General features: G+C 32.7%; 1 protein-coding gene across 1 annotated transcript; it reads right to left on the bottom strand.

Annotated features, from left to right (window-relative positions):
* Positions 1 to 18,190: 18,190 nt before the first annotated feature.
* Positions 18,191 to 21,198, bottom strand: LOC111396351 (nudix hydrolase 17, mitochondrial-like). Its single transcript, XM_023022767.1, has 5 exons — positions 20,998 to 21,198; positions 20,522 to 20,627; positions 19,966 to 20,049; positions 19,602 to 19,730; positions 18,191 to 18,418 (listed from the first exon to the last, which is right to left on the bottom strand). Exons 1-5 carry the CDS (start codon positions 21,066 to 21,068, stop codon positions 18,308 to 18,310), a joined length of 501 nt encoding a protein of 166 aa, XP_022878535.1. The 5' UTR covers positions 21,069 to 21,198; the 3' UTR covers positions 18,191 to 18,307.
* Between the last annotated feature and the right edge of the window lie 323 nt (positions 21,199 to 21,521).

Here is a 21,521-nt window from a genome sequence, read left to right as displayed (position 1 = left end):
ATTGGCATATAAAATATTTTCACATGGAAAATATCCTCTAGAAAAGAAAATATTCTCCTTATTTAAAGGAAAACAAAAACATACTCCCTCAAAGAAAATATTTTCCTTAAAAACAAGAAAAATTAAGTATATTTTCAAAAGTTGAAAAATGTTTTCAATGAAAAAAATAGCAATTAAACACTCCAAGTAAAAATTTGGGTGAAAACTGATATTTTTCATGAAAAATATATGCAATGAAAATGCAAAGATCTGACCAAATGCTGACCAATTTTTAAAGGGTGAAAGGGTAAACATTTCTCATTATTAAAGCCATTTAGCAAGGACGGACCTATTTGAGGCCTAGTAGGGTCGGCCACCCTCACTTGATTTTCAAATTTTCTTCAAATTTTATTTAGGTTTTCAAATTTTTTCCCAAGATATTTTGGTTTCGCCTCCACTGAACTTTCGTCCTGGGTCTGCACTTGACCACCAGAACATTACACCATCTTGTTCTGTGTTTCCCATTCATGGGGAAACAAATTCCATAATTGGAAGAGAGAGTGCCCATTTCTTGGGTGGTTGAACCTAGAAATAATTCTCAACCTTAGAATCTCCAAGAAACACTAATTACAATTAGAGAATTGGAAAAATGGGATTTTGGATCGAATTTCAATTTTCAATGGCTAAGTGAAAGAGGATAAATTTCTTTATGGATATTTCCTATTTTGGAAGAATAATATTACAATCAAAGGTGGTGGATCTAGTGATTTTTGGGGGCAAAAATGCTTGGTGGCTTGGGTTTTGGTGGGTGTAGGCAATTTTGGTGGTTTTTGGTTTATGAGTGGGGTGAGTTAGGGATGTCAAAAGGATCGAGCCGCTCGTCAGCTTGCAGAAATAGGACTCGAGGGCGGCTCGTTGAAACGAGCAGCTCATGGCTCGCGAGTGTAGTGACCATTTTGGTCACTGAAATTTTTCAGTGACCAAACGGTCACTGAAATTTTTAAATTTTTTTAAATTTTTTTCTTCTACTATAAATACCCTTAACTTCCTTTTTTTTCATATCAATTATCTCCTCTCAATCACTACTTCTCATTTCTCAACTCTCTTTTATTATATCAATATCGAGTTTTTACTCTCTTGTGATGCAAAATATACAATATCGATTCATTTTTTACAGTTTATTCAGTTACAATTTCAATTCATCCAATTCTCAATTCTCACAATCTCACTACATTTATATTTTTCTAGTTATTATATTTGGATCTCATCATAAACAATCAAATAAATAGATCAACGCTCATTTGTTGAGAGCTTATTCGATACGGGATGCGGGTCACATGGCGAATCGCCTAGGACGCCTCAAAGTCAATTTTCAAATGAATTTGTCGGTCTAAATGATATATACATACTTGAAGATGTCCGCATTTATGGTCAGAGAAGCCACAATCCAATTGATTTAGATTATATTAACGTTTTCGAAGCGGAACAAGAGGACGGAGATGTCGAATTAAACATTCTAGATGCGAGAAGAAAGCGAAAGGACAAAAAACAAGTAAAATGTTGGAATCACTTTAAGTTGATTTTAACGGGAAAAGTCGTCGATGGTCTTGCAGAATCTAAGACAGTATATAAATACTACCAATAAAGATTGGCATGGCAAAAAAGAATTGGTACCACCCATCTTAGCCGTCACTACAAAGCATGTACAGCCAGACATGGACTTCTTCCAACTGGTCAAACACAATTGCAATTTAGCAGTCCAGGCGTCGATTCTATGACTTCACCCCTATCCACGTGGGTGTATTCGGAAGACAATACTCGAACCGAAATAGTGAAAATTTGTTGCCGCCACTAAGTTGCCTCTGGCTATTACAGACAACCAACACTTCATCTCGTTCATGAAAGAATATCTGCAACCAAGGTACATTGGGGTAAGTCGAAACACTCTTCATGCCGATACAATACAATATTTCAATAATTCAAAACAACAATTAATTATGGATTTGTAACAATATGGGGGGTGTTATATCTTTAACTTCTAATATATTGGAAAGGGTTAATAAAATAGTATATATAGCTGCAACCGCACACTATATAGACCCACTTTGGTGCATGCATAAAAAAATTATTACTTTTAGAATTATTGAGTTTCCTCACAATGCTAATAATTTATATAATGCTAATATCAATATTGTTAGAGAATATAATTGCGAGACTAAAATTCGATATTTTACTTTTGATAATGCTAGTGTTAATAAAGTAGTCGTTGATAAATTATGTAGGACACTTCAACCTGAATTTGGTGGGTGTTTGTTTCATATTCGTTGTGTGTGCCATATCTTGAATTTAATTGTGCAAGATGGCTTAAAACATATAAAGGTTGAATTTCAAAGGATTAGGAATGCATTAGTATATATTATGATCTCTCCTAGTAGAAAACAAGCATTTGAAGATTTTTGTGCTGAACTAGGGGTGACGAGTACTAAAACATTTGTTAGGGACGTAGGCCATAAATAGAACTCTACTTACTTGCTATTAAAGTTATGTGAAGCTTTCGAACATTTAATAATTGACTTTTATAATAATAGACACGTTAGAAGTGATGCCGATAGTATGTTGAATGAATTCGATTGGGTTTTAGTTTTGAAAGTTAAACGATTTTTGACATCTTTTTATGAGATCACAAAAATTTTATCTGGCGTTTATTATCCGACAAGTTATATGGTGCTTGAATGTCTTTATATAATTGCAAGATCATTCCATAAATGAAAAAATGATCCTGCTTTTAGTGAAATTATGATTGCTATGGAATTAAAGTTTAGAAAATATTGGGAAGAACTGTCTATGTTATTTCCTTTAGCATGTACAATGGACCCCCCGATATAATATTTCGGGAACTGAATATGTAATTAATCAAATCAATAAAACCTTAATACTTGATACACCTATCACCTATAAAAATTTAGAGTAAACATTATGTGGAATGTATAATTTATATGCGGAAAGAATGAGTGCGAATGTTAATTGGGTACCCTCTGCACCTACTCCTTCGGCTGAAATTGAAGAAGATGATGCCGAAATAATGAATTTATTTCAAGGCATTAATACATTTAGATATGATACAACTGCAATATGTTCATCTAGTGCCATGTTGTCTACATTTGCATCTCATCAAATATCGGCCGCAACTCAAAATGCGATGTCTGTCGAATTAATTGATTACTTTAATCATAATATGCCAACAGACAGAACAATTAAAAAAAATTCAAAAGAAGTAATTAAATTCTAATGAAAGTATAAAAGAGGTTGGTCAATTATTTCTGTAATTGCAAAAGATCAGCTGACACCTCCGGTTAGCACTGTTGCTTCGAAGTCTGCTTTTAATGTAGGTAAAAGGGTTTTCACCGATGTCAGGAGTCAACTGAAAGAAGATATTTTGGAAGCGCTAATGTGCATGAAGGATTGGCAGGACGCTCATTTTCGATTACAAGATAAATACGCTAAAACTACATGTCGTCAGGTAAGTAATACTTGATTTAATTATATTAATCAATATTTCCTTATTTTTTAATCGTTAAATTTAATTTTCTTTAAAAAATTGTACACGTTATAACAAGTTGTTCATATACAATTTTTAACTCCGTTTACTTAAAATTGATGTAACCGGTCCCAAGCTCGGTTAAAGGAGGGGGTTTACATTTTATCTACTTTAAAAAGAAATAGAAAAAAATGTATTTTTTTTTGTAAATGTATTTCAAAAAACAATTCGTCTTCATTATATAAATATTTTATACTTTATAAAAAATATTACAATATGATATAAATAAAAAGAAAAAAGAAAAATGTGCCTTCATTAAATTATTTGTATTTTTTTAACACTTCTTATTTTTTTAAAAAGTGTTTTCATTACATTATTTGTGTTTTTCTCTATTTTAAAAAAAAACAAAAAAGATGACGAGCTCGTGAGCCAAAACTTGACTCGGTCCACGAGCTCGGACGAGCCACGAGTGTGGCTCAGCTCGCCATGAGCACGAGCTGAGCTTGTGAGGTTATGCTCGGCCAATTGACATCACTAGGGTGAGTGGAGAAGATGAATAGTGTTTTTCTTTTTTTGATTTTTGATTTAATTCTTTTATTTTAGTTTTCTTATTTGAAAAAAATGTAAAGTTATACTTTGGCCTTTTAAAAATAAGTCAACATTTGGTCAAAACTTTGATTTTTGGTCAACTAACATATAAACTAATAATTTGTCAATTTGGACTCCAGATGAGTGTTTTTGACAAGTTTGGTATCGTGATTACCACAAATTAAAAGTTTGGATCAAATTTACATAAAAGTGAAAAGCTTGGTACCGTGACTGCAATTTTCTTCAAAACAAAATATCTCCAACAAATTATTCATATCAAAACATATATTTATTTCGTTGTCATAAATAAATTCAATTTTAATTTTTTCTTTGTGATTGCAATTTTCAAGATATATGTTTGATAAGTTGAATTACAGTAGTGAAATGAGCAAACAATATCACGGACATCTTTTTTCTATTTATATTCTTCCGCAACATACAAACATGACAAGGGTTGAAGATCAGTATGTGCAACTTACCCATTATTTTACACAGTCACTTTTTTTTTTTGGGACCATAGTTCAAGTTGTTCTATCACTTGTAAAAAGAACATATGAGACCTTTGATGATAATTCTCGCGAAGTGCGAGTCACACGCCCCCTTTGAGTACTTGTTTGTGTAAGAGTTGTAATGAGATCGATGTTATGAAATTGAGCTATTCCCTTAGACTCTTACTAGAATCAAGAAAAGAGTGTGTAGACATTAACAACACTACTCGTTATGAATTTAGCCTAAATATCGATACTATATGTGTGGCACTAAAATTTAGCTAAATGGATCTAATTCAAGGTTTAGTTCACTATGGCTCCCTCAAATAGAAATTCTTATAACTAATTAGTGAGGTTGCGAAATATGTACTTTGGAAGTTTAAATTTTGTGGAGGATTGTTGTAACAATTTTGAAATATTTAAACTTTCAAATTCAAAAGTTCAAAATTGATTTAATTCTCAATATTTTCTTTAATTTTAATTTTCAGTTTGTCTTCGTTTTAAATTTCAGACTAAATACAAATACTTAATTTTATAATATAAGTGATATTTGAATAATTTAATTTATATGAATGTGGAGGTTGAATTTTTACACTTTAAAAGGAAGGGACAAACACAACTAGAAAAAATATTCTCTATATATTTTGTACAATATTTGTATTATGTCGGCAATTCGATTTTAGAACAACATCATTGACGTAATTTTCTAAAGGCTTACTTCGAGAACTCTAATGCATTTCTTTCCATTATTTTATTGTTTAGTTATATTTATTATTTGTTATTAATTTATTATGTTAATTATAAAATCTATACATAAATAACATATTTTTCTCTAAAGTGCCATGCACTCGAAGTAAGGAAATTGTGCATAAGAAATACTATGTGAATGCTTTGCTTTGCCACAAAGGAATCTAACAAGTGAACACCTATTTATATTAAGGATATGTTTAACCCTCACTTTCTAAAATTTATTTTAATCATACATCCCCATATAAATAATTTTGTACATGGATCAATAATTTTTCCTACTTTTAACTACACATTCTCTAAAACCATCATTTTTCACAAAATCTATAATGAAAAATCTCAACCAAACAAGCAAGGGTTAAATCCTTGTTTTGGCTCGTTTTGATTATGTTTCTTAGTATAAGCACAATTAGTGTTTGTAGTTTTAATCTACTTGACATTACTATGTCACTAAATGATATGTTTACTTAAATATAATGAAATATTATCCATTGATATTAATCCCCTGTTTGAGCTCCATTTTTCAGAATAGTTGTAAAAATTGATTCTTTGGAGAATATATGGTTTAAAAATAGGAAAATATTGGATTTATGTAATAACACACATTATTAAATGAGAGCATGCAGTTGAAAATGAGATTGAAAAAAATAAATTTTAAAAAATGTATACCAAACTTGGATTAAATGTTAACAAACATCACTCATGTTTTGTAGCATTGCTCTTCTAGTCTTTTTCAACTAATTCCTTGCAACATCTCTAGTTATTGTTGCTTACAAGATATACTACTACTTGAATGATTTTTTATTTAGGTCAGAGTTACAATTGGTCACTCAACTAGTGAGTATTTCTATTTCTCATCTATTTTATGCAAGTTTAACACTCAAATTTTATTTATTTAGCTCATCTCTAACTACAATCAAATCCATCGATAAAACCTAAAAGAATATGCATGTGCATGACGATCAGTCGGAACAAGTAGGAAATTCGTTCTTCAAGTGCACAATTTGTTAATTTTTATCCCTGGAATGGGTAATTGGCACAAAACATCCATACCTTTCAAGATTATTATGGAAAACGTCAATACATTTCATTTTTTGATATTTTTGCCCCAATTTCCACCTGTCTTTGCGCTAAACGTCATTTTTACCATTTTTTGACGTAAAATGACCGTTATACCCTCATATTTAAACAAAATAAAAAAAAGAAAAGGAAAAAAATTGCAACTCTAGTCCCAAACTTTTGAAAAGTACAAATAAATCCAAATTTGAAAAAAAAAAAAAAAAATTCACTTTCCCCCTCTCTACTGCTGGCCTCCACCTCCACCACCACCACACAACCGCCGCCTAAAACACCGGAGCTCGCACCATAAACAATTGTCATCATCCCCCAAACATTTTTCCATAAACAAATCGATCAAACAACAAAATTATATGGGCAAAATCAAGCAAAATTTATCATAACAATTATTCACAAAAAATCCCTTTCCTCTCCGTATTTCTCAAAGGCCAAACACTCCACACTTGTCCAATGTCCTCTGTAGCTTTTTGCCTCCATTCCCATTTCGTAGTACCGGTGAATTAAACTTTAATCCCAATTGATCTTCTTAATTCTTGTTGTAAGTTCATCTTTTTCATTCTTTATCGAAGAATCAAACAAATTCTTCAATTTTTTTCTGAAATTCTTGATAAATCGACATGGGTTTTAAGGGATTTTTTGAAGGAGGAATTTCTTCCATTGTGGCAGGATGTAGTAGTCATCTTCTTGATCTGATTAAGGTCCGAGTTTAACTCCGAGATGAAGCTCCGGCACCATCGCGGATAGCTTTTCTTGAGGCCCAAAAGGAATCACTCGGAGGGGTGCTTCTGCTTCTTTTCTCTAGGCCTGTTGGCCTCGTCTTTCATTTTAGCTTTCCGTCGCTCCCTCTTAACCCCCTTTGCTTTGTTAGGTAGTGCCACACTTCCAACCTACATACAAGAGAAGCTTTAGTGCTTATCAAAGGCTAGCATGAAATATCAGCCTACGGAATTCACTGAAAGGAAGAAATATCGCTGTGTTGTAATGTTGCAATTACTTGGTTGATCTCAAGGTGAATAACTCAGGCTTCTATTGAATAACAACAAGAATAGACATGGTGGAAAGTTTGTGACTAGAGTTGCAATTTTTTTTCCTTTTCTTTTTTTATTTTGTTTGAATAGAAGGGTATATTGGTCATTTCACGTCAAAAAATGGTGAAAAGGATGTTCAGCGCAAATAAAAGTGAAAATTGGAGCAAAATGCCAAAAAATGAAATGTATGGACATTTTCCACAATAATCTCAAAAGATAAGAACGTTTTGTGCCAATTACCCTAATTTAAGTAATAAATCAGAAACAAATAGTAGATGACTGATTAAAACAGAACATCCTCTTAAATTGAGTCTCGGAGCAGGTTTTTAATCCCTTTTTATTTTAGTGCCAGACAAGGACATAGGGGCTTTCCTTGAAAAGTGTATATGCATGTCATGTTATATTTAATTCTGAATGCCCCTCATTTTTATGAAAAGTTTTATAAAAGTATTATTTAAAGATGAAGGGATGTGTTAAAAAGAACAAATGTGAATAACAACCTCATCTAAAATGGTTATAATTTTTAAATTGGAGGTTCTTAAAAGAAAATTTTACTCATTTTAGTAAATAATCTTGAGTCGCTCATAAATAAAATTAAGGGCCTGTTTGGAAGCACCATTTTCCATGGAAAATGGAAAAAATCCACCCAATTTGTGTTGTTTAGTAACCAAAATTTTTCATGGAATTACTTTTCCACCTTTCCCTCACGTGATGGCTTTTTCCAGGTTTTGAAGGAATTACAATTCCTTTAGTTTTGGTGAGAATTGGTCTTCATTTATTTATTTATTTTTTTGCAATGAAAACAAATTCTATCCACCATTGTAAAAAAATCTATCAATTTAATTGAAATTTTTATGGAAAATAAAGCAAAACGAAAATCAAAAGATCCAAAATTTCAACATTTTTCAGGTGAAGAATTATACCAATAAAATACATTTAATTGACAATTTCCAACAAAACAAGTTTTAGACAATTCAATTTCATGAAATTCATTTTATTTTCACTCAAATTCCGTTCTTATAATCAAATGGATCCTAATAGAATCTCAATGATCTATCGCACTTGTTCAAATCAAACCCTTCATATGTGACATTCCATAACTATAAATTGAATTTTGTAGGAAGTCGTTTAGGTATGTTATAAGTTACATACATATAAGCTCCGTTTTTCATTTCATTAAGAATTTCATATAAATGCTACCTTAAGCCCAAAGTATCATGGAGAGCTCGCCACCCTTATGCAAGCACATTTCGGCATTTCTTAAAATCATTTTTAAGATCATTGAAAGTTTTTAAATTAAATTAATCTCAAGAAGATGGATATCTGATTTCCTTAGGATTCCCTTTCTGAAAATTTAAAAACCCAAACATGTGCTAAAAGCCTATAACATAGGATAATAAATATAGCAGCATGTCCCACGAAATCATGGGATCGATCTTTGCTGAGTTGAACTTTTAAGGCGTGTTTCATGGCAAAGACAAAAGATGCCCCCATGTTTTATTCAAACTATCACAGCAGAGTGGAATCTTTGACTCCAACTGTAATCACGATGCTATTTCAGTGATACGTATGATCTGATACTCGAATCACTCAAAGTCTAAATAAATTAGATTGGTCAAGCCGTCTAGGAGACTGGCATGGGCTTATTAACAAATCCAATTCACAATCCTCATTCTCTTGAAAAGAAAGAAAGTTATTGTGTTCTTATAGGTGGTTTAGTCCTAGCACGACTCAATCCCTCGTTTGGGTCTATCTAAACAAGTTGCCCGATGAGTCGATGACACGACTGTTTGGATTTTGCCTCAAAAGTACCACAGTTAAAGGACCTCCATTACAAATGGAAAAAGTCAGGGAAAAATTGTAAGTCTAGAACTGGATTTTTTATATTCTCTTTTTGGGTTATACAAGAGTAGAAATTAGTAGGTGTCGTAAAGTTTATTTTATTATTTTTTATACGATACTTGGGATTAAGGTGAGTCATAAGAAATTATATGATAATAACAAATTTTCATATAGTAAAAAGCTTTAACGGTCAGTAAATTTTTTCTCTATTTTTTATATTTTTGTCTCATTACTTTTCTTAGAACAAAAATTCTCTAGACAGTAAAAAAATTGATTTCAATGACATTCTTTAATCGTACCGAGTTAAACACGGGTTAGGTCATCCTAGCCTAGGGTAGTCCATCCAAATTTATAGTTGTGGTAATTACACAAAATCCTACCATTAAAATCATGAATTCTTAAATCAGATGGGAACTTTAATCTTTCTAAAATCAGATATTAATACATTTAAATATTAATATTAAATATACATTTTTTTATCCCAAACCCTATCATTTTCTCTCTCGTATTACCCTCTCCCCAGTTCGCAGTCCCCAACCCTTTTAACTCTCTCTCTCACTGTCTTCTCTCCCTTGCCCCCAATCATCCACTGTGCCATCACCACCCACGGCATCCCCGACCAGAAGAAGCGTCAATCGCCGGCCAAATAATGCAGACAATCGTCGCCGTGAGGATTCACGTCGTATTCAAGCTTCGCCAAGGCACCAATCGGTGGGTTTTTTTTTTTTAAATTTTTGCTAAATGGTTGTTGGACGGTGGGCTGCGGTGGTGGATCTGGTCGTGATTGACTATTGTGTTGTGTGTTGTGGTTGTGCAGTGTCGTGGGCTTGTGATGTGGTGGTATTGTGTGTGTACTGTGGGCGTTGGTTGTGCGTGGTGGTGGTGATGTGTTTGTGGTGGGTTGTATGTTATGGTGTTGTGGTTGAGTGGAGGTGTTGATACGGGCGGTGGGATGGTGGTAGAGTCCAGTGGCAGATTGGGGATTTTTTCTCGTGGGGGCGGTGCGATGGTGGTGGTGTTCGTGGGGGCGGTGCGGTAGTCATGGTGGTTTTGGTTGTGCTGGTGGTGGTGTTGTGTGGTACGATGGTCGTGGCGGTTGGCGACAGTGGGTGCGGCGATGACGGTGAACTGTTGGTGGTTGTGGTCTATTGAGGTGGATGTGACAGTGGTGTTGTTGACGGGTGGTGGTGGTGGCGGTTCTGCCTTGATGGTGGCGGTGGTCGTCGCAAATGTTGATGGTGGTCACAGATTATTTGATTGAATGTGACCAACGAATTAGTTAATCTGTGAATAATAAACAATATGTGACCAATGAAAAAAAAATTGTGACCAAGAAATATTGTGTAATCTAAAAAATTAATAATTTGTGACTGTCTTTTAAGTTGTGACCTAAATTTATGATCTGTGACTTATAAATTTTTGATTTGTGACCCATAAAATTTTTGATTTGTGACCGATGAACGAGCTGTGATCTACAAAATTTTTGAATTGTGATCGTAAAATAATTTGTGACAAAATTTCTTATTCGTGACCAAAAAATAATAAGTGACTAATTAAATTATTAATTTGCGACCAAATTAGATGTGACCAATAACAATTTTGATTTCGTGACCTATAAAATTTTTGATTCGTGATCGAAAATAATATGTGACCTATAAAATTTGTGTTTGTGACTTATAATTTATTGAGTTGTGACCGAAAAATTAATCTGTGACCTATAAAATTTGTGTTTGTGACTTATAATTTATTGAGTTGTGACCGAAAAATTAATCTGTGACCTATAAAATTTGTGTTTGTGACTTATAATTTATTGAGTTGTGACCGAAAAATTAATCTGTGACCTATAAAATTTGTGTTTGTGACTTATAATTTATTGAGTTGTGACCGAAAAATTAATCTGTGACCTATAAAATTTTTAATTTGTGACCGAAAAATAAGTTGTGACCAATAATATGATAAGTCGTGACTAAAAATTAATCCGTCACTAATTATTTTTGAATTTGTGACCAATAAACAAACTGTGACTTACAAATTTTTTGAAATGTGATCGTAAAAAAATTTGTGACATAAAATTTTAAATTTGTGACCAAAAAATAATATGTAACTAATTATATTGTTAATTTGTGACCAAATTGTATAGATCTGTGACCTAAATATATTTAATTAATAAAATAATTAATTAACTAATTAAATTATAAATAATTTTTAATAAAAATCTGATTTTAGAAATTTGAAACATGTTTTCTTGTTTTTGAAATGTGCCATAATTAATTTCTCAGTTATGAAATTTTCCCTTTATAGTTATAATTGAGACCCATTTTTTTTTTTATCAATATACATTCCTAAACAGTGATTTGAATTCGTTTCAACTGCACATTTTTCAATAAAATAATATTACAAGTAAATTCAAAATTTTTTCTTTATTTTTTAATCATACATTCTCCATCGTAATACTATTATAAAATGCATTTTTGTGAAAATAACAGGGCTCAAACAAGCATGGAGAAAATTCACTTGAACTTTTGAGTTATATAATTATTATTGTATAACTTCATTATCATTTTTTTTTAAAATATTTTACTTCAATATCATATTTGTCTCTTTCATGACTTCTAGCATCGTGTAAAGCACCACAAATAGAAACTTTAGGGAAACATGTCTCATTGGACCTCATAAACTATAATCAACCCACTTAATCCCATTAAAAAGAGAAAATTCAACATAAATAACTGCTTCGAAAACTCGAATAAAGTATCCTAATCCTTCCAGCTTTTGAAATGGTCGAACTCACGTGCAGTGGAAAATCTCTCATCGTCAGTTCTGTCCCTTTATTGTCGAATTCTTCACGCGCACACGTTAATACGTGACTCGGAAAAGATAAAGGTTACTTATGAATTAATGTACCAAATGTTAATTTCTTGGTACATTGAACAGAGCTTTTTAATAGAGATGAGAAACTCAATTTAAGTTGCTATCAATCCAGGAAAGAGACGTGATAGGAATTAACTATAGAGGCATCTTAGAATTGATTTTTTCATATTAAATCATAATAATATTATTCTTTCCAAAAAGTTTACAACCCAGATTACGGGGATGATTCATTGCACAATAATTGTCAATTAAATATTTTTATCAGCTTGACAAATGGTAGGTAACAAAGTAGTGAAATATAAAATCAAATTGAAATTCGATAATCCAATTAAAATTAAATTAAATTGAAGTGAAGTGAAATTATCATATGAGAAAATTAACGTCTATTGACCCGATTAAAATTTCGGTGAAAGTTTAGTGACCGCTCATGGAATTTACCCAAGGGAAAGATTATCGAAAATAATATTGTTTACTTTAAAACCAGGGAGTGGTATGGACTAAGTTTTGCATGTTAAACTGAACAAGATTAAATTGACAATAAAAGAACACTTTCTTTGTTTTATTTCTGAATTTAGTTCAGTTGAGGGACTCTCGATTCAGATAGGATGCATAAATAGAGGAATACGGTGAAATATTTATTTCGTAGAGTCACTTAAAAAATTAGATTGTCATGACATTTAGATTTGATAAGAGAGAAATTATTGTGATTATTTTTAGAGTAGACATTACATGCACCTTAAAAGGTATCTAACAATAATTCATATGTAAGGGCATAGAGATGACAACATAACATGTCAGGAATTTTTGGGAGGCAGGGCGGAGCATTGTCCATTGCTATAACTTAATTGTAGTGCACACTTATTTGTACGAAAACGTAGTGCAAATTTGTTAATTTTAAGAACAACTATAAAATATGTGTGTTTGCTTTGTTTTTCTATCTTCGCTCTGTTTATTATCACCGCGGCCCTAGCTGAGTATTATGAAAATAAAAGTTTAATTCAAAACTTTACTAATAAATCTATGTCACTTGGTCTCATTAATAGTGTAGGACATTTCTTTGTATTAGCATATTGTTTTGTTTAAAAGTATGATGGCGAAAAATTCTAGTGACTCAGTGCCTAGATACTTCTCTTTAGACATTCTTATTTTATTATCATCATCTTGAGTTTTATATTCCATTTTGCAGACGGCCTGAATCACGTTTTTTTTGTTTATTTGATTTTGATTTCCCCCCTTAGTCAACGCATTTGTATTTAATTTTTCTCACAATTGCAATTTCAAGCGAGACTTCATCCATCCCTTCAATATTCCTCGAGAATAATCCAGTTTGCGCTTCTCCGTTCTCCCTCTTGTCATTCCTATTCTAAACACAGCTAAAGACATGAGAAGTTTGAACAGGAAAGCAGAAAGGTTTTAAAATGTCTTTGAACTGACGACAGAGGATAATACACATCTAAAGTGTTTGAAAATTACTGCTTAGAACTTGGCATTAGACATGAGAAGATAGTTCCTAGTATTACATAGAACAACGGTATGATAGAGAGAATGAACCGTACTATTATAGAAAAGGTCATAAATATGTTAAGGATGACTGGATGACCTAAGTCATTCTAATTTGAAGTAGTTCAAACGACATATTACCTAATCAATTGGTCTCCATCAATTTCTTTGGATTTTGAAATTCTAGAAGTTGTATGGATAGGAAATGATGTTTTTTATTCTCACTTGAAGGTTTTTGGGTACAAGGCATTTGCACATATGCCTAAAAACAATGATTGAACTAGATGATAAAGCTAGTGCTTGCATTTTTGTTGGCTATGGAGATGTTAAATTTAGCTATAGATAATGGGATTTGGAAATATATATATATATATATATATACACACACACACCTGTCTCTTTGCCTCCAGACAGTGCCACTTAGAGAGTAGAGATACACACTAACACTCACGTTAATAAGCCAGTAGGGGTTTGATAATGATGATCTAGAGGATTTTGAGTAGGGGGTGCAATCTAATACATCGGAACCTCAGATTAGAAGAGCTATCAGGGAGCATCATCCATCAACTGAGCATCGTTACATGTTGGTAACTAATGAAGGGGAGCTAGATTACTATCAGGAGGTACAATCTTATAAAGACAAATAGAGTTGGGTGAATGCTATACAGGAAGAAATGAATTCTTTGTATGCGAATAACACGTATGAACTAGCAGAGCTTCTAGATGTAAAAAGACATTGAAAAATAAATGAGTGTTCAAGTTGAAGGAAGATGGTGAAAATTTAGTAAAGTATAAAGCGTCATTAATAGTGAAGGGCTTTGGTCAAAAGAAAGGGATTGGCTTCAATGAGATATTCTCTCATGTTGTCAAAATGACTTCTGTTCGAGTGGTTTTGGGTTTAATAGTTAGTTTGGATCTTGACCTTGAGCAGTTAGATAGGAAGATTGCCTTTCTCCATTATGATTTGGAGGAAGAAATCTATATGGTTCAATTAGAAGGATTTGAAGTAAGAGGAAAAGAATATATAGTTTGCCGGTTGAAAAAGAGTTTGAATTGGTTGAAACAGGCATCAAGACAGTGGTATAAAAAATTTGATTCCTTTATGCTGAGCATAGTTATACTAAGATGCAGATCATTGTGTTTATGTGGGAGAATTCCATGGTGATAACTTCATCATCTTTTTGCTATATGTAGATGACATATTGATAGTGGGGCAAAATGTTCAATTGATTCGCAATTTGAAAATAGATTTGTTCAAGTCATTTGACATGAAGGGTCTTAGACCAACACGACAATTTTTAGGGAATAATATATGTCATGATAGGAAAGTCAGAAAGCTAAGGCTATCATAGAAGAAATATGTAGAATGAGTACTGATAAGGTTTAACATGAATAATGATAAACTAGTTGGGACATTACTTGGTAGACTCTTCAAATTTAGTAAAATGATTTGTCCTTCTAAGAAGAATAACAAAAAAAGAATGGCAGAAATTCCTTATTCCTTTGCGATTGAGAGTTCGATGTTGCTATGGTTTGTATACTTACAGACATTGCTTATACAATTGGAGTGGTCAGCAGATTTCTTATTAATCGTGGTAAAGATCATCGAAAGACAATGAAATGGATCTTCAGAATATTTGGTTACTATTTTAAGGGGACACTACTAAAAAATAACTTTTCACCTACGGAAAATTACCAACGGATTGCATCCGTTGGTGATTAGAAACGGATTATCTGTTGGTAAAAGTAATTCACTTTTAGTTACGATAATTAGCAACGGATTTCCCGTTGGTAAAGATGATATCTCTTTACCAATTGATATTCCGTGCCTAATGTAATCGTTTAACATTTGGATCTTCTTCCAATAGATATTCCGTAGGTGATGTACCGAATATTACCAACGGATTGCATCCGTTGGTAATTAGAAAAGGATTATCCATTGGTAAAAGTAATTCACTTTTAGCTACAATAATTAGCAACGAATTTTTCGTTGGTAAAGATGATATCTCTTTACCAACGGATATTCCGTGCCTAATATATTTGTTTAACATTTTGATCTTTTACCTACGGATATTCCGTTGGTAAATAGAAACAGATTATCCGTTAGTAAAAATGATATCTCTTTACCAACGGATATTTCGTGCCTAATATAACCGTTTAACATTTTGAACTTTCAGCAACGGATATTCCGTTGGTAAAAATAATTCACTTATCCCACATCGAAAGTTTACAACAATATCTTTGTAATTGCCCTCTATAAATTTGTGGTCCAATAAGGAGTTAAACAATATTTTGGCCTTTCAATTCAATCGACTAAAAATAAAAAAAATATTATAATTATTAAATAAATAATAATAATAATAATAATAAATAAATAAATAACTTTTTTACTATATGATTATTTACAATATTGATTTTCACCAATTTTAATGGTAGTTATTTACCAACGGAAAGTCGGTTGGTATTGGTTAAGACTTTCACCAACGGAAATTCCGTTGATAAAAGATTCACATTTTACCAACGACATGATCTGTTGGTAACTATCAGCGACCCTCAAATTACCAACGGATTTGTGGTTACAAATATTTCGTTGGTAAAGATTATTAGCAACGGATATTGAAATTTTAGGAACGGAAAATCCGTGCCTGAAACTCTATTTTTTAGTAGTGGGAGTTGTCTCGTGACAGTCAAAACTACAAAAAGTGGGTTTCCTTATCTACAACTGAGGTTAAGTATATTGCGACAATTGAAGCAACGAAAGAAATGTTTTAGATGAAACAATTTCTTCAAGTTTTGGGTTTGAAATAAGATGGGTATGTAGTTAATTGCAACAGTCAATGCATATTAGACCTGAGCAAGAATGCTACTTATCATTTTCGGATGAAGCATATTGATGTGAGATATCTTTGGCTATGACAAGTAGTGGCGGAACAATTGATATTGTTAGAAAAGATTCATACTGAAAAGAATCCAACAAATATGAGACAAGGGTGATGACAAGAAAAAGTTTGAGTTTTGTGTTGAACTGACCAACATGGACCCTAACTAATTTGTTAGAGGATAATCTCCTTGACAGTTGAAAAAATAGAAAAATAGGAGCTGTTGGACAGAGAAGAAAAACGTGGCTGTCGAAAGAGAAAAAGAGAAGGTGTTGGGTTTTTGATACCCAATAAATCCCAGGCCATGATGTTAACGTGGGTTAATATTATTTCATAGGCATAGGCCGATGAATGAAATAAGTCAAACAACCAAGTTCATGAGCTACACCCAACCCAATTGTATTCCTTATGGATGACTTGAATCTTGGCCCGTTTACCCCTGTAATAGCCCAACATAAAGCCTAACCCTAGAGTATATATTTGGCTATAACCCTAGCCACTTTCATATGATGATTGTGTGATTTCGAGAGAAGAAATAGTGTATCCCAGTTGCTCCCCTTTTGTGTGAGAAAAAGGTGTCCAGAAGTGTCCAGAACTCTTGTATAACGTGTGCAGTTGGTGGTTCTTTCATAGTACACCTTTGTGGTGTCTTCTCCTAACCTTTGTGGCCATAAATCATCATCCTTTCTTGTTCTACGTAGGTAAGATTGCATAGCAACCAAGGTGAATCAATTGGTTGGGGTTTGGAGCTGATTGGACTGGTTGTTGGTTGAGAAAGGTGCGTTGCACTGAGCCTGAAAAATCACCGTTTGAAGATCATTTTGAGAGAGCTTCCGCAACAGAAGGGAAAAATGATTTTCTTTCAATCTTTAGGTGAGGATTCACATAGATTTTTTCTTCTCTATATAGTATAAATTGAGAATTTTTCTAAGTGATTTTATTTTGAATACTTTAGTTGCGTGTAGTATTCAAAGTAGGTTTCTTACAAATTTCATCAAACTAGAGGTTTGGGGGTGAAATTATTGTTCTCTTAGAGATTGATCATTGTTGTATTTCCCAATTTATTGAGAACTCAAATTTTAGCTGTAAATATGAGCATTCTAAACTCTATTTTATTATGGTGGATTTGATTGAAGTTGTCCCGTCGTTTTTTCCCTCTACATTGGAGGGTTTTTCATGTAAATTTGGTGCGTTATTTCTTAATTGCTCTCTTAATATTTAATTAATTATTCGTTTGGATTGTAAATTTATTTTGCAAGAAGTGAAATTGCCCAACAACATTTGTGCAAGTTCCAACTCCAACTCACACAGCCTCAAAGTTGCAAGTCACTAATCTACACCAAGGCGCATCCATCTAATCAATCGTTTTATTTTTTATTTTTTATTATGTTTGAACTACAGATGTTCAGTCTTGAACCATCTCGAGTGGCTCAGATGTTGACAAACATTGAGCAGTATATCTTTTCATATTCAGCATCCTAATCGGCACTTTCCATAGGCATAGATAGAGGATGGAATATTGTTGTTTATGTTCGTTTGTACAAATTTCACTTTTCATTTTTAAAATTTATTTTCCATCTTCATTTCTTCTTAAATTTTCCATTTACTCGATATATGCTGATGTAATTTTCTCTTCAAGGTGAAAAAGAAATATTGATTTTTCCCAATCTTATCACCGTGGACTTTTAATGACGTTAAAATAAAATTTATACACAAAGGAAAGTGAGGGGAAAATAAGGAGAATAAATACATTATTTATGTAATTTATGTCTATATGGCCAGAACATCTTTTTCCTCCAATTTTAGTCTGTTAACTAATATGTCTAAGGCTTCATTCATCCACAGCTGCTTGCATACCTCTCTAGCTCTAGCAACTGTCATCTGCATATATAAATCTTGAATATTTCAGTTGTTAACATCTCCAATAAATTCTTCATATCGATACATATAAATATATAAATATAAGATTTTTCTACAATGATACTCTATGTAGAAATTACCCTCATGGAATCATAAAAAATTATGGTCTCAACTTGAGACAGTTGTAAATAAGATTAAAATTCACATTATAATAAGTTATTTAGGCTGTCTTGTGAAACTTGCCTCCGTGTAGTAATAATCATCCATTTATTCCAATGAATATATGTTACGTTAAATTTAAGATGAAATAAAATATTTACCTAAAAAGAATGCTAAATTTTATACTTTTAAGATGATTTTGCATGTTCTCAGTACTACATCAATACATATACTAGTTTTTTGAAACCAACGTCTATTCTTAGTTTTGACACGCTTCATTAATTAATTGTTAATGTAGTGCATGCTTTGCCTCTTTACCACTTGCACTGAGAATAAATAAGTCAAAACAATAATTTTTGTAACTGTAACTACACCTCTATTAAGTAATAATCTCTTCATAACAATAAAATTAGTTTGGCCATAATTTAGAGGTTTTACCTAGGGATGGTAACAGGGGCGAGTATGAAACGGGTTGGTCATTCCCACCCCCGTCCCGTCGGGTATTTTTGTTATCTTACCACTTACTTATACCCTGTTAAAAGGGGACGGGGCAAGACAAGTCTCCTATCCCATTTATCGCCTATTTATTTTTCTTTTTATTTTTTATGTCCTGAATTAGTAAATAATATTACTGTTTAACCAATTTGTTAAAACAACCTATGCTCTCTTTTATTTTTGTTTCATAAAAACTTAAATTTGAAATTAATGTTAAACGAGATAGGTAATGGAGCAGGGACTATGTTTCCAGTACCCATCTCATACCCACCTCGAGGCAATGACCCTCGTCCCATACCCATCCCATGTACCCGATTAGGCAAGTATTACCCGTGGCGTGCCCATTCAAGGTGGAGCCCACGGGTATCGGGTTGAACGGATTTTTTTGCTATCCCTAACTTTTACCATATATGAAATATGATTTGTACACCATATAGACTAGAGAATGAACAAATATGTCACATTATCTTTTCTCAATTTTAATCCAATGCAACATACCAAATATGATAGTAAAATACGTTTCGTAGGTCAAGCCTTATGTGTAACGTACCCATTCTCTTAACCGTGCACCTTTTTCCGGCCATAGATCAAGTTGTTCTGTCACTAGTAAAGGAAACATAAGACCTTCATGATAAAGCTCCCGACTATTGCTCTTGAATATCCATGTACCTAATTGACTCTGCAGCACAAGTTGAAAACAAAAAAATCGTGTGAAATATTTGTATTCAAAATGCTACTTTAAGACAGAAATTAGAAGTTCCGCTATTTTTCTGTAACCTTCGTTATGACTTATGAAAAATAAATCATTATTTGAAAACTATCAGGTTCGTGAGTTTGCGTTCTGGTGTACTAAATTTCATTTTGTTACAGCCAGTTATTTAATTGATATTGATACATAAATTCGATTTACCAACCTCAACAGTGCCAACAACTCCGGCTTCCTCCAATGACTCACGACAAGCAGCTTCTTCAACAGATTCATCAAGTTCCCAGCCTCCCTGATCACAAACATTTTTATCTCAACATCCGCAACATTTAGTAAATAATATGAAGTGACCACTTTCAGAAAGTAAAATATAAAAAAATGAAGAAATAATTTATGCATTTAAAAACAAATAAATAAATAAACTATTCTTTTCAAGGAAAGGACGGTGTAATTTCTATTTACTCCTACCTCTTTTATTTATATAAGGCTAGAAAATATACAATGAATCTAATTCCAAAGATTCACTGAAATACCCTAAGGATTTTGTTATTTGTACATCAAAATAATTCATAAGCAGTTACCGAAAATGATGTGGAAGGAAAAGTTTGGATGAAAAAATAATTGTGTTTCAAATTGGTAAACGGTAGAGTGTCATTTGGCATTATATAATTCCTTATGTAAAATTTTGATGTACATGTAATATAATCCATACCCGAAACAGTGCCAAGATATGTCCGACCTATAGATTTGACAAGGGCAGATACCTTAGGAAACATCATTGCTCGGCTTTTTTTAGAACTGATCACAAGAACCTCTAACTCATCATCTGTGCCTCCATTGTTACCAGTCTTGTGTCTATAGGGAATGCACCTGCAAAATTAATAGTGTCAGAAAATATTATAAATGAAAATGCTATTTTGTCAACGCCTGTCGTTTTCTTTTGCTGCTCTATTCTCCGTGGATATCCCTTCAAAAACAGTTCGGTGTGTTAAATTTGATTCTTATGCTTTCAAACACAAGAACTTTATGACATCTATAACCTCCCTTGTTTCTAAATAGCTCAGTGAAGGCATCTAATTTCACAATTTTTTTACTCTTTCATATACTAGGAGATTTTGCTTGGGAAAGAAAAAAAATATACTCCTCAGGTGGGATACTTTAGCGTTAACTAGAAGACTACACAAGTCTGATCAGTGCCCATAATAATGGGGGTAACAGAAAAACAAAGCCAGAAACTTACCCTACAACAAGTCTTCGACCTCTGTTGTACCTCTGCAAATGTCTCCCTGTGCGAGCAACGAAACTCACCATCTTTCTTTCTTTTGAGTAAAGAGTTTCAGAAAACAGAAGCTTATTGAATCTTTTAGAGTAGATGATGCAAATGAAGGGAATAGTACACGTAGTATGTATAGGGGTCGTTCGATAAAGTTTTTAATAAAAATTGATAAAATATATGGTTGAAAAAGTTGATAAAAGTTCTAAAATGTTATTAAACAAAAATATAATGTAGATATTGCATTCTGCGCCAAATATGAACGCATAATAAACGCAGGCAAAAGTAGGCTGTTCGTAAGCAAAAACTGGTGGGCATTGTGTGAGTATTCGTTCATTTTCTTGTGTGGTATGTTTCCATGATGTTTCTCAATAGGTTTTTTTCAATATATTACTACTTGATTTTTTTTCTTTTATTCTAGTGCTTGATATGGAAATTCAGGCTTTCTAAGGCAAAAGTAGGCTGTTCGTAAGCAAAAACTTGTGGCGTAT

This window comes from Olea europaea, chromosome 6, assembly GCF_002742605.1.
Source record: "Olea europaea var. sylvestris chromosome 6, O_europaea_v1, whole genome shotgun sequence".
NCBI classification, from domain to species: Eukaryota; Viridiplantae; Streptophyta; class Magnoliopsida; order Lamiales; family Oleaceae; genus Olea; species Olea europaea.
Note: the sequence above shows the minus strand (reverse complement) of the source record. Positions and strands in the feature narration are given on the sequence as shown.

Bases quoted from the DNA above. Each gene is read 5' to 3' on its own strand.
- LOC111396351 (XM_023022767.1), bottom strand. From the start codon at position 21,068: ATGGTGAGTTTCGTTGCTCGCACAGGGAGACATTTGCAGAGGTACAAC. The intron at 20,628-20,997 runs GTAAGTTTCTGG...TTAATTTTGCAG, and splicing joins GGTCGAAGACTTGTTGTAGG to GTGCATTCCCTATAGACACA. The intron at 18,419-19,601 runs GTACGTTACACA...TTATATATGCAG, and splicing joins GTGCACGGTTAAGAGAATGG to ATGACAGTTGCTAGAGCTAG.